Consider the following 14,082-nt stretch of genomic DNA (forward strand, 5'->3'; position numbering starts at 1 on the left):
GCAATGCTCTTGTCATGTAAACCGTTTCGTAGCTAATCTTACGTACCCGTGCACACTCATAAATACCGCGATCGCACGTGTCTCCTCTAGTAATCCTCGCATGTCGCTCCGAATAAGACATGGTGAATGCTTAACTGAGAAGTGGATTCACGTCCGACGATGCTGTGCGCAGCAATTGAAGACATAGAATTCGCGTAGGCTGTCTTCCATTCGCTAAACGCTGTCCGGTCTAGCGTTGATGATGCTCCTCTTACGGATGCTGAAGTAATTGACTAGAATCGCGTACGGCTGATTTTATAGGTCTTCGTGTATTACCACCCCGAATTATCAGGATCTATTGTAATAACATCTAATCCTCTCTTCGTCCATTCTTCAGGAGAAAGGAAGCGAATTGTCGGACCATGTTCAATGTACTCCCGTATAGTTGTTCGACTCCATGCCTCGGTCGCATCGTCTCGAAGACAGATTGAGACCACTTTGAGATCTAGCTCTATATCTCGGTGTACCCATCCGTCTTTGAACTTATCCACATTACCATCCTCATCTAAACCCTTCCATTCGGCTGCCCCGACAATACCTAGAGTCTCAAGTGTTTCACAACTCCGGGCCAATTCCTTCAAGGCAAACACCACGGGTTCGTGAAGCTTGGGTGGTGCGTATTTGTGGAAAGAACTTTGGTGCCCGACATCAATGTGCAAAGACACCAGCAGTGGGCAGTATCTAGCAAGAAATCTGATCGATTCGGCTCGCTTAATGATTGGTCGCTTCAGCTGTTTCTTGGAGATGTGAGGAGGATGAGGCTTCTCTCTTGCGTAACGAGCACGAAATAACTCGACGAGGCGTACGCGTCGAATAAATTCGAACGATGAAGACGCCATGCACATGCGCTCCCAGATACCCCTACTCATAGTCAGTTTCCTTCATCATGTCAGAGACAGCGTCCACTTACGGTGTGAACTCATGGCCTGGCTTTAGCGCCTCCCAATTGTTGTAGTAAATCTTCTTGTTACTCAAGTCGAAGTCAAACTCCGTCGTGTGTCGGCGGAACAAGACATCGAGTACCTCGGCGCGGATGTTGCGATTGAGGCAAAGTATATTGATCTCCAGTGTTGAGAATTCGTAGGGCATGGGATAACGGTAACTTATCCATTTCAAGAGAACGTGTGGGTTTGGTGAACGTTGTTTGTCATATCCCATACATTGAACAAAAGACTCAACGCCGAGGAAGACATAAATCTCCAGGCGAATCTCTAGAGGTAAACGCTCGAGTACTGATAATCGAAAGGGCTTGGACGGTGTTGCATCCTCAAGCATGAGCTGGTTTGACTGTCTGAGATCGCGACGAAACGGCAAGGGTGTGTCGTATCGAACATCATCTACAAGGAATGGCCGGTGCATGGGTATTGGAAGAAGGTACTCGGAGTCCATCATGCAAGCCAGGTGAAAGAGAACGTGATAATTAGTCGAGACTGTCGTAGATTTCATGCCTAACAGTAGGAGGTGGGTGCTTTTATAGAGTGAGGAGGATTAGTCGAGATCATGTCAACCTTGGTTCATCCGTAGATGTGTGCACATACCACCAGTCAAACAGTGGTCCAAGTACTGTTCAGCGAGAGTGATAAGGAGGAGCTCATGTGCTCTAAGCTACACTATGTTTATGAAATCGTACCGTGAAGGGATCTGCTGTATATGATGTTAACACACTCGTAAAGTAAGAGTTAGTGTATGCCCCAGCGTCCGTTTTTAGCTTTGTTGCATGAAGGTAAGAGACAGTGTGTACTTCCGGGGTACATTTTCGCTTCGCGAACAATGGAGCATGCGACAGTGTATAACTGCAAGGTACAATTTAGGAAACACAAGCTTCTCTGTAATTGCATGGCCGATTACTACATTTGACATGCAGTGAGGCGACTGCGATCATTAGGCATTTGACGGTCCGAGATACTGCAAAGTCACAGTAGAGAACACCTTTGGAAATGATAGCATCCGAAGTTCGCAGTGGCGGTTGCACTCTGGCCAAGCTCGTAGCCGTTTCTGCTCAACGAAGCCTGGCACAGCATCAGCACAAAAGGCAAGCGCTATGAGATTGGACAGTGGAAGCATCGCGCGTGAATTTTGAGCTAAAGCAGTAACAATACTAGCGAATATGGGTATATGATACGCGAAAAAACAATTGATATACCGCCTATGCGCTATCCCATGCAATACACAGTCACCATAGGGTACTCTTCATCGAGTTACGTCGTATAATCATTAAACAGCACCTGGCGGAGACGAAAGCTTCAGAACCACCCCCTCCCCCTAATATCAGCCTCTCTTTGGCCTGGGGCTCTTGGAAGGCTTCGGACTCCTAGGCACTAGACCCTCACCCTGCTCCTTCATCCTATCCATCGCGTGCTGAACTTGGTTCTGTCTCTTCGAAACATGCTCGTAGCGCTTCTCAACTTCCGCCTCGAAGTCCTGCGCCAGTTTACGCTTCTTTTGCCTTGCCTGCTTTGTGCGTTGGATGATATTCTGGAATTGATCGAGGAACCAGTCGCCAGCATCCTCCCACTCGGTGGTAGGTAGGGAGCGGAAGAACTCGGATTGTTGACCCACATCCAGGTTCTTCTGTACCAACGGCAGACGCTCAACTAAAGGTTTCTGAAGGTCTTCTTCGGCAATCACGGGCGGTGGCGCACGAGGATCGGCATCGAAGGGTTCGCTCTTGAGTTCTTCGTACTTCATCTTTAACAGCGTCTTCTGATCGTAGTCTTCATGTGGAACAGCCTCAGGCCCTTCGAACGGGGTTTGCTCGATTGGTTGCTCCTGTACGACGGGCTCTCGAATGACAGGGGCTGGGGACGGGCGCTTGAGAGGCGCAGGCGGTCCGATCGGGATGGTGTTCTTATTGGACGGAAGCTGCGTTCGAGGACCTGAGGCCTGTTGGATAGGGTTTTGCTGAGATCTGCTGGGCTGGGCATAAGTACTAGGGTGGGGGTTCGAGTGCACCGGTATAATAGCAGTGGGATGAGGTTTGTTCCGATTATGAGTTTGGTGCTGGCGGGCGGGCGGGGCGGCATGTTGCTGGACGTTTTGGCCTCCATGGTGCAAAATGGGCGCGGTAGCGCGCAACTGCTCGCGAATCTGTGCACCGTGTTGGTACAACTGCGACGGCTTCTGCATGGTTTGGCTGGGAAGCGAGATATTCTGACTTTGCTGTTGTTGCGGGGGCTGCGAGGCCGCCATACGTGCAGCTTGGTTGTTGATATTTTGGCGTTGGGGCGACGGAGACATGGGTCTACCATCGTCATGAAAGTTGGAAGGTGCTTCCTGTCCACCTCCCCACTCGGAGATTTCACCATTCGTGGTGCTAGGATATGAGTCGCCTTCGACGGTTTGGAATCCACTGCGCGCCGCATCTTGCAGGAAAGAGAGTTGCACATCATAGGAACAGGTTGCAAGCCCATTTGCACGAAGAAGCTCTTCATCGTAGTGCGTCAGTTTGTAGTTGTCAGTCCAATATGGATGTTCTGGCTCTTCTTCTTCTTCGTATTCGTATTCGTCTTCTTCGTCGCCATCTTCCACTTCTGAGCTCTCATCAAAACCCACAACATGACCTCGCTGCTGGTGATGTGGCTCTTTCTGTTGGCTGTCTTCGACCTGCACAACGGATTGATTTACGGTTGTGTCGATGCTCTCTGCGTCAGTGTCGTAGGGATCACGCTTCTGACTTGGACCCGGACCTGACTGCCGATGTTGGAGAGGTTGCTGTAAGACGGCTGAGCTATTCTGCGCGTTAGTGAATCTGCGCGCCGGGACACCGGATGGTGCTTGAGATTGCTGAACAGGATGTCCGTCCTTCATTGCTATCCTCGCGCTTGCAGCATTGGCTTGCCGGTCGGGCTTGCCTTGAGACAGGCCATTGGAAGGACTGCCTGTTCTACCACGGTTGACGAAGTTTTGCATAATGGCAAACAATCACAGCAGTACAAGGGTATTGCATTCACCGCTTCGTATGCTGATGGTTAGTTGAAGTAGAGGTTTCGCGTTGCAAGCCGAGAAAGTGATTGTTGAAGCTTGAATGGGAAAGCGCGTCTTGTTGACGCGCTAACGCGATTCAGACAAGCCTCGGTCTGCCAAAACGAGCCTAGCATCGCGATGACGATATCTTATCTCCGGGTGCTGGTGTTGCTCCCTTCGCCCATGCCTGGGGGCTTTCGTTCAAGAGATATTGTAGTTATCCGTTTCAAAACGGTTTCAGTACAATACTAACTGTCAGAATGGTTGAATGCTATCTTTACAGACTCCCAAACGAGGTTGCTATCCCGCAATACTAGTATCGCATCCGACTTGCTAATCATTACAGTTGCTCCTACATCTTCTCACACCCATACCTACACCGGAACTTCTAAAGTTGACCACGATATCGCACCGTATATACACGCTCATTTTACGTATTTTACACAACCGGCTCACTGCAGCTGCCGAGCTGCATTCACACTCGATGCTGCTCGAATGTTTCCACCCCTCCGCGAAGCTCACCGAGCCACCATATTTTTGTACATACAAATGCACGGATGGCTTGACACAGTACGATGAGACCAACTCTAGTACGAAAGAGGTTGGTAGACTAGGCGAGATGTACAATATGTACTCGCGCTTCCGGCCACATAGACGCGATCTAGAAGCAGGTGGGAGGAGAGTGAAGCGCAGACCTGGAGATGTACCTGGCAGTCGCACATTCCCGGGGGCAGTGCAGGAGAAGTACGAAGGCGAAACGGTCAAGCAGACGCTCAGCTTAGAGGCGCATGAACTGTTCACACAGCTGGTTGCGCAAACAAATCTTGTCAAGATTGGTTCTCACAACCTCTTTACCAACTTTGTTGATGTCGAGGAAGGTGTACTCCGAGTGTGGAGAGAATGGCTACGCGACATTGCCGCGAGAGGCTCGACAGCTAACACAGAAGTGCCAAACGAGATCGTCGAGGAAGTAGGTAAGGGGAAAGAGATCGTGAGCGAGGTAGAAGAGAAGAAGGCTGATTTGGAGGATCCACGCATTCTTTGGGTCAGTCCGAGGAAGGACAGTGGTATACGTTTCAATGTGAGAGAGAGGAAACTTCGGAGAGACGCACCAATCCTGATCAGCACGGATGAGGATATGCCCGTTACTTACGACATCGAGCTTGACGGTAAGTCGTCGCATCTCCTCTTTGTTAGATCGACCGCTAATACAGGATAGAGCTGCTCATACGAACGTCGCATCTCCTCTTGATGCTGGAAAAGTCCATGCTGCAGGAGGACAATTCATCTGGCAAAGCAGTCGTCTTCGGATCTTTCGGGTAGATTCAGCAATTACAACAGATGCGCAGCAATATCACAAATGAACGTGGTTCAGCAAAAATGTGTCGGTCCAGATCCTCGGTTCTTTGAGTGGAGTCACCCCTCTTAACCGCAATCGACCAAGCACAACGCAGCAACGTATCGAGTCCCACACAACAGCAAAAATATCATTCGATGTCCTTCAGAGACAAAAAGAATGTTATCAGGTGTGACCTCGAGGCGATTTGAACGCCTAACCTTCAGGAAGCTCCAGGTGGTACTGGAATCTGACGCGCTACCATTGCGCCACGAAGCCTGATTGGATGAAAGAACTTGATAATCAAAACAATTATATGCCCAGTAGAAATCTATCATAAGCTGATGAAGGACGCATCTACGATGATCGCAACATCTGTTTTTCGAGTTCAGTCACTAACACAATTGGATCCACTATCAAAAAGGCCACGTCTCCAATTCGGTAAGTCTACATGCGCTAACCTACGACGTCCCTAGCATGATGCAACGTCTTCTTACCCCACCTATTCTCCAGTCCCTTTGCATCTCCAAAAATCTAGACCCTGGTACTCCAAGTCCGCGCACCACATCACAACCCAACTCTACAACCACCCCACCAGCAAAAACCTTATCCCGCCATGCCACACGCAGATCGAAAAAAAAATCGTAGCTGCTTCTCCGCTCCCAGAATCGAACTAGGGACCTTTCGATAACAATTGCTATTACAGTCGAACGTGATACTGGGATATGTTAGGATGGTGTTGATATGAGAGTGTTTAGGGGAATTTGAACGTACAACCAACTACACCAAGCGGAGTATTCCAGACGAGCTGGGCTTGTGTCGAGATGGCAAATTTTAGGCAGGGTAGCTTTATAAAGATATGCTCGAAGTGTACAGAATGGGGGGCCAGAGTGAGAATGTGACAGGAAATGGTTGGCTACGTGTTGAGAAATACGCGGTAGAAGTGGGGATGGCTGAATCGAAAATAGGATAGGTTTGCGGGGTTGGCGGTGGTCTGGCGATAGGGTTCTGGCAAACGAGAGGCGGAATCGAAGGCTTGGATACGAGGAACTCAACCTCACAAGGTTTTGATATATCCCAAGACCTTCGATAATTCTATGTAGAGTAAGTGCATACTGCTTCAAGGATATGCAGAAACGTGACGCAGGAGTTGTAGTCCGATCCATCGCCGAACCATCTCCTCTCTGTTCTCCAAACTTTCCTTCTCAGAATTAGACTCGAAATGCGCTGTTCCTGTATTAGCAAAACCAAGGTCAGCATTGAGCAATATAACATAATGCAAGACAACACTTCTAGACTTATTTAATTGGTCTTGATACTATACAGAAGTAAAGGTCCCACTATAATGTGGCTGATGGATCCGTGTCGGATAGCCGTGGGTATCTAAATGTGTGATGACTTGGACGCAGCGTAGTAGCCATAATGCAACTGCGTCCTGTGTTGTGTGATGTTCCCAATATGCCTGAACGCCGAAAATAACCTGTGCAAACTCGCCATAAATGACCCCAGAACCGTTTCGTTATGCAATGCGCTTCGGCTCGTGATGCCTGCTTGCTAACAGGCCGTTGCCAACTCATCCACCACCAACGCCGTAAACATCATACCCATGCTTGCTGAATCATAACGTGTCGGAGACGCGTGTGGAGCCTGGCAATACCGAAAATGGGTCGGCCCGCTAGTCTTGAGCGGTCTCAATCTGGGCGTATTCCTGCCAGTGGCCATCAGCGGCCTTCTTCCAGGTGCGAATGCTGGCATCGTCTCCAGTAGTAACGAGTAGATCACCTATGGTGGTTGTTAGCTGTGGCCGTGTATGTTTTGATGGACTGACTTACCCATCTGCGAGAACGTGACACGCCAAACCGCTCCGTGATGGTTAGTAAGCTCATCTGTCATCTCTGCCTTTTGCTTGATGCGACCAGGATACTGCTCGTTCTCGAGAGATGCATCAGAACCCTTCGACGCTCCAGCAAGTCCGGCTCCAATGCCAGAAGGCGCGTTCTGTCGGTGGCCTCGCGGAGAGACTGACGGAGGGGCCGAAGACGATGCTGCACCAGACGCAGCATTCTTGTCCTCGGTCTGCGTACGAAGCTCATAGATGCGAATAGCCCCGTCTTTACTAGCTGTGGCCAAGATATCGTAGCCTCGCATTGAGCCATTAGCCCAAGCCAAATCCCGAATAATCTGACGTGCGCCCTCCAGCTTCGCGACCTGGAAAAAGCGCTTAGCCTTATCAGTGCGGAAAATAAGGACGTCCTTCATAGCGGCAACAGCTAAGGAGAGCGACTTGCGGTCGAGGCCAGCCGTGATGGTGGTCCAGCAGGGCAACTTCTCCTTGTGAAAGACGACCTTGAAGCCCACCTCCTCTTGACGCTCGGGGGGGTTATTCTCAGAAACCCAGCGCTCTGCCAAGATAGTCCACTCATGGAGGTTGTTCTGGTCTTGGGGCTCATATACAGTGAGATAGCCGTCACGGGTGATCAGCGCAAGCCAAGTCTCCTGCATGATGTTCTTGAAGTCCAAAGACATGAACGGAGCGTTGGTCAAAGACTGTAGGTTGTAGACCAGCTTGAAACGATTGCCAGACATGGCTACCTCAGTGGCGTCCTCTTGCCAAATCTTGCAGTGGCCATCTTCACCGATGCTGCCGACGACCTCGCCCATGAACGGACCGTTCCACTTGATCTACTAATGAGTTAGCGACGATTCACAAAGGTGGCGAGATGGTATGCAGGCGACCGAAAAGAGATTTGCGGCTGAAGATTAGATAACTTACATCAATGATTTCAGCATTGTGAGCTTTCCAGCTCTCCACGAGGGTCCACGAATCGTCCTTCTTGTCCCAGACTTTGGCACGGTGATCTGAGCTTGCTGTGACCATGCGCGTGCCAAAGTAGTTGAAATCGATAGCGAGTACGAGGTCCTGGTGGCCATGCGAGAAGGTCTGGAAGCTCTGCGCTGCAGCCATCTTGGCGTAGACGCGATGCGCACCTACGAAGGTCACCTCTAGGTGGTCAACGATATGCTGCTCAACGCTGCCTGTACTACCGTCGGCACAAGGCTCTTGAATTAGGGGAGCGATCAGGTCTACGTGCTCGATCTCATCTTCGAGCGCGACGGCGATGTTGAGGTCCGGTCGGCGTGCACGCGACCGTGCTTCGTCTTTGGCGGGGCTCAAGGACGACGAATCGCTCACAGCAGCAGACGGGAGACGGGACACAGTCAAATGTCGAAGGAAATTTGGGGATGCCAGGTGAGTGTTCACGGCGTCCAGACCGTCCAAGAGCTGATCGGTCCTTGCCGGGCGGCCTGCGTTGTTGTTGTTGGCCATGTTGATGCCAATGTTCGTGGGTCTATCGTTTCGGGTTAGCAGAGCAGGAAGAAGCCGAAACAACACCTTGCCAGAATCTCTACTTACCAAACACCGCAACCACACTTTCATGCAGCTTGTTCTGCTCTTCTCGTCTCTTGTTCGCGTTGTACTTTTTGAGCTTTTCGAATCTGCTGCTGGGATTCGCAAATCTGTGTATAGCCTTTATCTGTCAGTCTCAAGTTCGGTTCGAACAATTCACGCAAAATCAGGCTCCAGAATCAGACAAAGAGGTGGCGATTGGACAAAGCGGCGAGTTGAGTTGGTGTTGTTGTGAGGAGGTTGTGCCAACGTTGTTGATATTGTCGCGACAGCAAACGGCTAGACGGAGTCAACAGCTACAGGCGTCCACGTGCCAAGATCCGCCGTCATCGCGACATCAAACACAATCACTGTCACCATGACAAGTGTGTTGTCATCAACAGAGTCAATTTCACTGCTTTCCTTGTCGATCGCCTGCGTTGGGGTGCTGGCCAACACTCTTCGCGGTGACGCTGAGCCGCTCGTTGCGTCGATAGCGTTCAGCGGTTTGGCCTTCACATTCTGCTATGCCTTAATACGATGGCTCGGGAATGCCTTCATGAAGCGTGGCTTCAAGGGGCGAGATCTCTGTAAGCTCAAGCAGACTGAGATGTAAGTGCCACGTATTCTGATTAGCATGGTAATCAACTAACGGCAACAGCCCTGAGACGATGGGAGCGGTGTGTGCGATGGTGTACCTTTTCGTCCTAATTTTCTTCATACCATGGCCATTCTACAAGGATATTGTAGTCGCAACATCAGGGGGCGGCAATAGGGATATCACAAAGGAACTAGAGTTGATCGAGACCGGGAGGCTACTGCACAGGTTCCCTCACAACAAGCTTGCATCGTACCTGTCCGCCATTCTCTCCCTTCAGGCGACCGTACTGCTGGGTATTGGTGATGATTTGTTCGACATTAGATGGCGGCACAAGGTGCTCATTCCGGCATTCGCAGTCATCCCCATGCTTGTGGTCTACTTCGTCGACTTTGGCGTCACTCAGATGGTCGTCCCACTACCATTGAGACCCTACTTAGGCGAGCTCTTTGATCTAGGTATGTACATGTATAGAATTTGGTTGTTGAATGAGGTGCTAACATTTGTCCAGGCTGGCTGTACTACGTCTACATGGCGCTCATGTCTATCTTCTCCACGAATGGCATCAACATCCTAGCGGGAATTAACGGCATCGAAGTGGCTCAGTCACTAGTCATCGCAGTTCTAATTGTAGGCAACGACATCCTTTATCTCTCACCATTCACAACGTATCCGCATCCGGCAACAGATTCGCATCTGTTCTCGCTGTACCTGCTACTACCATTTATCGGTGTCTCCTTGGCTCTACTGATGCACAACTGGTATCCAGCAAAGGTGTTTGTGGGCGACACTTATTGCTATTTTGCGGGGATGGTATTTGCCGTAGTTGCTATCCAGGGCCACTTCAGTAAAACGCTGATCTTACTACTCATACCACAAGCGTTCAACTTTGTCTATTCGACACCCCAGGTCTTCCATCTCGTACCATGTCCCCGACATCGGCTTCCGCATTTCAACGCACGGACAGGTTTACTGGAGCCATCGCGCGCCCAGTTTACCAAACCGTTACGACGACCGATAGCGGAGAGCCTCAAGATGCTGCACCGGCTTCGGATGCTTGATGTTGAGATAGATGCGAAGGGGCAGGTGGTCTCATCGAGCAACTTTACACTAATCAACTTGTGGTTAGTATGGTTCGGTCCAATGCGGGAAGACCGCTTAGCCATGGGATTGCTCGCGTTCCAGTTCGCGATTGGAGTTCTGGGGCTTTTTGTGCGGCATCGCATGGCGTTGCTTATCTTCACAGCGGACAATCTGTAGACATATGAGTATGTGTGTATAAACTGATGGATGTATTGGGTCATGGAATATGTAAATTATGTAGAGGACGTTGTCTGCTCAAGCGGCAGTAATGGACATAATACTTCAGAAGCATATATTACATGGGTCCTGTCGGTAACGTGCTGATGCCGAGTTGATATTTGACCTGGACGCATCCTCCTGTCCACCCCGCTCCGATAGGTTTGGTGTTAGAGTGGGAGCATCGATCCTATCCAAGGATTGCTGTCGAAAGAAGCAATTCGCTCGCCTATCAAGGATGTCTCTTTTCTTCTCCCAATACACCGCTTCATATAAACACTTCTACCATATGTCAAGTTCCGTCTCCGGCGTGACAATGCGTGGGACGAACATGTGGGTTAACCAGGGCAACGTCAGCTGTCTTGGAAACATGTTCATGAAACATCAAATCGGAGGGCTGGGAAGTTCGCTGACTTTTGCAGATGTGCTCGGGAGGCGGTGCAGTGGGGCATGCACAATGCGGGGCAGGACGGACCTCTACACACGTGAACGTCGTCATCGCTCGCGGAAATAGTACCTAGAGTAGCTCTCGCAGCGCCAGACGAGATGCGCGGCAAGGTTTCCTGCATGATATAATGGCTCAAGATCAGCATCGTCAATTGGCACCTACCAGATAGTGAAATATCGCAGCCCGACAGCGGTGGAGGCCGAGGCGGTCCGTCATCATTTGCGGCGTGATTGGCGGCTGTGCCCCTCTTACTGTCGACTCCGAACATCGGCCGGCACCTTTTTGTGCCTCGTTCGCCTTCCAACGATTTGAGTTCCCACCTGCGCCTCATTTAAGCCGATACCTGCCCTTGCTGAGTGTCTCTTACTTGAATTGCTCACTTTCATCTTTTTACTGCACCCAGGTTCGACTTGCTGTGCAACTTATACCCCATATATACAAAATGCCGTCTGCTGTGAAACCGCCGCAGACCCTTTATGACAAAGTCTTCGAGGACCATATCGTCGAAGAGAAAGAGGATGGCACGATCCTGCTTTATATTGGTATGGCATGCGCTGTGTAGCTTTCTTGTTCTGAACTGACAGTTGTGCAGACAGGCATCTTGTCCACGAAGTGACATCACCAGTAGGCAGACCTCGCAACTCGCAATTTCTATCCACAGGCTTACACAACCACAGCAAGCATTCGAGGGTCTCCGAAATGCCGGCCGCCGAGTACGAAGACCGGACTGCACCCTCGCCACAGTAGACCACGTATGTCCAGCATTTCGCGGAATACACCAGCAGCTAACAGCAGCAGAACATCCCTACCGCCTCACGGAAAAACCTCACCACGACCGAGAAGTTTATCGAAGAGACCGACTCACGGTTACAATGTATGACCCTGGAGGAGAACGTCAAGGCCTTCGACCTCACATACTTTGGCCTCGACGACAAGAGGCAAGGTATCGTGCACATCATCGGACCCGAACAGGGCTTCACGCTGCCCGGCACCACAGTCGTATGCGGTGACAGTCACACATCCACACATGGCGCTTTCGGTGCCCTCGCCTTCGGTATTGGTACCAGCGAGGTCGAACACGTCTTGGCCACACAAACCATCATCACACAACGGAGTAAGAACATGAAGGTTCAGGTCGATGGAGAGCTCGGACCCGGCGTTGGCAGCAAGGACATCATCTTGCACGTTATCGGCCAGATTGGCACAGCTGGAGGAACCGGTGCTGTCATTGAGTTCTGTGGTTCGGCTATCCGCGGCTTGAGCATGGAGGCGCGTATGTCGATATGCAACATGTCCATCGAGGGTGGCGCGAGAGCTGGTATGATCGCGCCTGATCAGATCACTATTGATTACCTCAAGGGAAAGCCCCTCGCTCCCAAGGTCGACAGCCCGGAGTGGAAGAAGGCATGCAACTACTGGCTGGGCCTGAAGTCAGATGAGGGCGCCAAATACGACATTGAGGTTTTGATTGACGCAAAGGACATCGCCCCGACAGTTTCCTGGGGTACCTCGCCTCAGGACGTCATTCCGATCACTGGCGTAGTACCTGGACCCGACGACTTCCAGGATACGACCAAGAAGCTGGCATGCGAGCGCGCTCTGAAGTACATGGGCCTGACTGCCGGCACTCCGATGCAGGAGATCCCGCTTGACAAGATCTTCATCGGATCCTGCACGAATGCTCGTATCGAGGATCTGCGGTCGGCCGCTCACATTGTTGAGGGCAAGAAAGTAGCTTCCAACATCAAGCGTGCCATGATTGTACCCGGTTCTGGTCTGGTCAAGAAGCAGGCAGAGGCAGAAGGTCTCGACAAGATTTTCAGCGATGCTGGATTCGAGTGGAGAGAAGCTGGATGCTCAATGTGCTTGGGCATGAACCCCGACATTCTTTCCCCTGGCGAGCGATGTGCATCAACCTCCAACCGAAACTTCGAGGGCCGACAGGGTGCTGGTGGCCGAACCCATCTCATGTCGCCTGCCATGGCGGCGGCTGCCGCTATCGTAGGAAATCTTGCCGATGTACGGAAACTCGCACCACAGGCTCCAGGACAAGCCAAGGGCTCGCCAAAGATTGAGCTTGATGCGCAAGTCGAGCCTCCCAGCAGTGACGAAGAGTTTGACAAGATCATGGACCTCCCTAGCTCCGGACCTCAGCACACTGCCTCAAACACTGCCAGCACAAGCGGCGCCTCAGCCGGTATGCCCAAGTTTGAGACCCTTCGCGGATACGCAGCGCCCATGGACGTCGCGAACATCGACACCGACGCCATCATCCCCAAGCAGTTCCTCAAGACCATCAAGCGCTCTGGTCTTGGTAGTGCTCTCTTCCACGCCTGGCGTTACGAAGCTGGCAGTGACAAGGAAGACCCATCCTTTGTGCTAAACAAGGAGCCTTACCGCAACTCAAAGATTCTGGTCTGCACAGGACCCAACTTTGGCTGCGGCTCAAGTCGTGAGCACGCACCCTGGGCGCTCCTCGACTTTGGCATCAAATGCATCATCGCCCCCTCGTTCGGCGACATCTTCTTCAACAACACCTTCAAGAACGGCATGCTTCCCATCCGTATTACAGACACCGCTGTCCTGCAACGCGTTGCTGACGAAGCCAACGCTGGCAAGGAAATCGAAGTCGACCTTCCCAACCAAGTCATCCGTGCTGCCGACGGAACTGAACTGGCCAAGTTTGACGTTGAGGAGTTCAGGAAGCACTGCCTCGTCAACGGACTGGACGACATTGGTCTGACCATGGCCAACGTTGATAAGATTGAGAAGCATGAGCAGAAGCGCACAGCTGTCTGGCCTTGGCTGGATGGAAGTGGCTTCTTGAAGAGGCATGGACGCGGACCGGTCAAGGTGCAGGCACAACCTGTACCAAAGACTAACCGTGGTGAGGAGATTGCCGAGCCTCTGGAATGGTAGGCGGAATGCAACAGAAAAAAGAAAAGTTTGGACTTTGGTCAATCTAATAGGAGTTCTATGATCTGGCGAGCGGCTGCTCTGCGGGTTTTGGA

The 14,082-nt window shown here is 51.2% G+C and overlaps 6 protein-coding genes across 6 annotated transcripts; 3 read left to right on the top strand and 3 right to left on the bottom strand.

Moving 5' to 3' along the window:
- Positions 1 to 311: 311 nt before the first annotated feature.
- Positions 312 to 1,428, bottom strand: ALTATR162_LOCUS2409 (uncharacterized protein; the record flags this gene model as incomplete). The annotated part of the gene is made up of 2 exons (XM_043310013.1): positions 312 to 900; positions 950 to 1,428. 2 exons carry the CDS (start codon positions 1,426 to 1,428, stop codon positions 312 to 314), a joined length of 1,068 nt encoding a protein of 355 aa, XP_043165948.1.
- An 879-nt stretch (positions 1,429 to 2,307) lies between these two features.
- Positions 2,308 to 3,948, bottom strand: ALTATR162_LOCUS2410 (uncharacterized protein; the record flags this gene model as incomplete). The annotated part of the gene is made up of 1 exon (XM_043310014.1): positions 2,308 to 3,948. The coding sequence occupies one exon, from the start codon at positions 3,946 to 3,948 to the stop codon at positions 2,308 to 2,310; it is 1,641 nt and encodes a 546-aa protein (XP_043165949.1).
- A 314-nt stretch (positions 3,949 to 4,262) lies between these two features.
- ALTATR162_LOCUS2411 (uncharacterized protein) lies at positions 4,263 to 5,325 on the top strand (the record flags this gene model as incomplete). Its single annotated transcript, XM_043310015.1, has 3 exons — positions 4,263 to 4,298; positions 4,349 to 5,171; positions 5,222 to 5,325. The coding sequence occupies 3 exons, from the start codon at positions 4,263 to 4,265 to the stop codon at positions 5,323 to 5,325; spliced, it is 963 nt and encodes a 320-aa protein (XP_043165950.1).
- Positions 5,326 to 7,013: 1,688 nt separating this feature from the next.
- Positions 7,014 to 8,666, bottom strand: ALTATR162_LOCUS2412 (uncharacterized protein; the record flags this gene model as incomplete). Its single annotated transcript, XM_043310016.1, has 3 exons — positions 7,014 to 7,120; positions 7,171 to 8,020; positions 8,112 to 8,666. The coding sequence occupies 3 exons, from the start codon at positions 8,664 to 8,666 to the stop codon at positions 7,014 to 7,016; spliced, it is 1,512 nt and encodes a 503-aa protein (XP_043165951.1).
- A 439-nt stretch (positions 8,667 to 9,105) lies between these two features.
- Positions 9,106 to 10,584, top strand: ALTATR162_LOCUS2413 (uncharacterized protein; the record flags this gene model as incomplete). The annotated part of the gene is made up of 3 exons (XM_043310017.1): positions 9,106 to 9,338; positions 9,388 to 9,782; positions 9,836 to 10,584. 3 exons carry the CDS (start codon positions 9,106 to 9,108, stop codon positions 10,582 to 10,584), a joined length of 1,377 nt encoding a protein of 458 aa, XP_043165952.1.
- Positions 10,585 to 11,513: 929 nt separating this feature from the next.
- ALTATR162_LOCUS2414 (uncharacterized protein) lies at positions 11,514 to 13,990 on the top strand (the record flags this gene model as incomplete). Its single annotated transcript, XM_043310018.1, has 4 exons — positions 11,514 to 11,613; positions 11,664 to 11,695; positions 11,749 to 11,823; positions 11,870 to 13,990. The coding sequence occupies 4 exons, from the start codon at positions 11,514 to 11,516 to the stop codon at positions 13,988 to 13,990; spliced, it is 2,328 nt and encodes a 775-aa protein (XP_043165953.1).
- Between the last annotated feature and the right edge of the window lie 92 nt (positions 13,991 to 14,082).

Source organism: Alternaria atra (assembly GCF_907166805.1).
Source record: "Alternaria atra isolate CS162 genome assembly, contig: 21, whole genome shotgun sequence".
Classification (NCBI taxonomy): Eukaryota; Fungi; Ascomycota; class Dothideomycetes; order Pleosporales; family Pleosporaceae; genus Alternaria; species Alternaria atra.